This window comes from Sorex fumeus, unplaced genomic scaffold (genome assembly GCF_029834395.1).
Source record: "Sorex fumeus unplaced genomic scaffold, SorFum_2.1 ptg000344l, whole genome shotgun sequence".
In the NCBI taxonomy this organism is placed as follows: Eukaryota; Metazoa; Chordata; class Mammalia; order Eulipotyphla; family Soricidae; genus Sorex; species Sorex fumeus.
The window spans coordinates 1-2,240 of record NW_026606400.1 but is presented as its reverse complement, the minus strand read 5'-3'; the positions used below and the strand labels follow the sequence as shown (position 1 = coordinate 2,240).

The 2,240-nt window shown below is 52.5% G+C and overlaps 1 protein-coding gene across 1 annotated transcript; it reads left to right on the top strand.

Moving 5' to 3' along the window:
* Nucleotides 1-1,164: 1,164 nt before the first annotated feature.
* Nucleotides 1,165-2,234, top strand: LOC130018965 (RE1-silencing transcription factor-like; the record flags this gene model as incomplete). The annotated part of the gene is given in 2 exon segments (XM_056109617.1): nt 1,165-1,719; nt 1,721-2,234. Coding segments are annotated over 2 exon segments (1,066 nt in total), but the record flags the coding sequence as incomplete, so codon positions are not given.
* Nucleotides 2,235-2,240: the final 6 nt, after the last annotated feature.

The window sequence follows — 2,240 nt, the reverse complement described above, 5'->3', positions numbered from 1 at the left end:
ATTAATCTCTAACATCAATTTTCATAAGTCTAAGGTCACTGTTTCATTTCATTCTATGGTGCATGCTGGATTCATTAACTACTCTTAGGGCTTACTCAAGGCTCTGTGCTCTGGGATCACGTGAAAAGCTTATAACGTGAAAGCTTATAACTATCTCACAATAATTCAATAAAATTAAAGCATGAAAGAGGAAATATTTCTGGATAAAACTTCTCAGATTGAATAATTTTGTTTTACAAATAAAATTTAATATAGTTTTTTTGATAACTATTTTGTCCTGAAATTCCTGTAACTTTCTATCACAAATCACAAATCATCCTGTTAATCGTCGATTGCCTCGAGCAGGCCCCAGTATCGTCTCCTTCATCCTAGCCCTGAGATTATATTCCAGGCTCTTTAGGAGAATGAGACCCATCATTATTACTGGTATTTGGCATATTGGGTACAACACAGCGAGTTTGCCAGACTCTGCCGTGTGGGCAGGCTACATTCAGTAGCCTGCCAGTTTGTCCAAAGTAGGAATGAGATAATAAGATGTCATAAAGGCCGCATTTGCGGCCGTGCGGTTCCAGGAACTGGTTTTTATAGTCTCTGAGTCTTGGCTGTTCGCGTGGCCAAGACTCAGAGACTATAAAAACCAGCTCCCCCCAGGCGTCCGCCTCTGCGCTGGCAGCGGCGGGGCCGTGCCTCGGGAGGGGAATCAGGGAGCGGAAGCGGCGGTGCGGCCACCAGTGCTCGGGTTGCGGGTCCTGAAACTTGCTCGCTGTCGGCCCGCGGCTCCCCCGCCTGTCCGGCCCTCGCGGTGCCCCTTCCCCACCCTCCCGGGCCTCTCCCTGTCGCCTGTTGAGTCAGCCCCGGGGGCCCGGGCGGGTCCGCCCATGGGGCTGGACAACAATTTCTGTGCTCAGGCCGCCTCACGGCACCACGGCCTTGGGCGCCCGGCCACCCCGCAGTCCGCACCCCGAGTCAGGAGTGAGCTCGCAAACTTCCGGGGCGTGCGCATGCACGGGCCAAGCGGGGAGACCCCCCCCACTGCTGGCGCTCCGGAGCCCGGCGCCTCGGGAGGGCACCCGAGGAGCCCCGTCCCGGGCGGGCCTGGGCGGAGGGCGAGCCTGAAGCGCCTGGACGAGCCGGGCCGGCAGGTGACGACGCAGGAACACAGTAGTTATGGCCATCCAGGTAATTGGGCAGGCATCTGGAGGAGGAGGGCTGTTCCCTGGCAGCGGCAACATCGGCATGGCCTTGTCTAACGACATGTATGATTTGCACGGCCTCTCTAAAGCAGAACTAGCCGCCCCGCAGCTCATCATGCTGGCAAACGTGGCCCTCACTGGGGAAGTCAATGGCAGCTGCTGTGATTACCTGGTTGGCGAAGAAAGGCAGATGGCGGAGTTGATGCCTGTCGGGGATAACAACTTCTCCGACAGTGATGGGGAGGGACTGGAGGAGTCTCCTGAAATAAAAGGTGAGCCCAGTGGACTGCGCAACGTGGAGCTTCAAAGTTTGGAACTCAGTGTGGTAGAACCGCAGCCTGTGTTTGATGTGTCCGCCGCCCCAGAAGTTTACACCGCAAATAAAGAAGTCCCCCCGGAAGCACCTGGAGCAGAGGACAAGTGCAAGAACCTGAAGACCAAACCCTTCCGATGTATGCCGTGCCAGTATGAAGCCGAATCCGAGGAGCAGTTTGTACATCACATCCGAGTTCATAGTGCCAAGAAATTTTTTTGTGGAGGAGAGCGCAGAGAAGCAGGCAAAAGCAAGGGAATCTGGCGCATCCACAGGTGAAGAGGGGGATTTCTCCAAGGGTCCCATTCGCTGTGATCGCTGTGGCTACAATACCAATCGATAGGATCACTACACCGCTCACTTAAAACACCACACGAGAGCCAGGGATAATGAGCGAGTGCACAAGTGCATAATCTGCACCTACACCACAGTAAGCGAGTATCACTGGAAGAAGCACTTGGGAAACTATTTTCCAAGGAAAGTGTACACATGTGGAAAATGCAACTACTTTTCAGACAGAAAGAACAATTATGTTCAACATGTTCGAACGCACACAGGAGAACACCCATATAAATGTGAACTGTGTCATTATTCAAGTTCTCAGAAGACTCATCTAACTAGACATATGCGTACTCATTCAGGTGAGAAGCCATTTAAATGTGATCAGTGCAGTTATGTGGCCTCTAATCAGCATGAAGTAACCCGCCATGTGAGACAGGTTCACAATGGCCCTA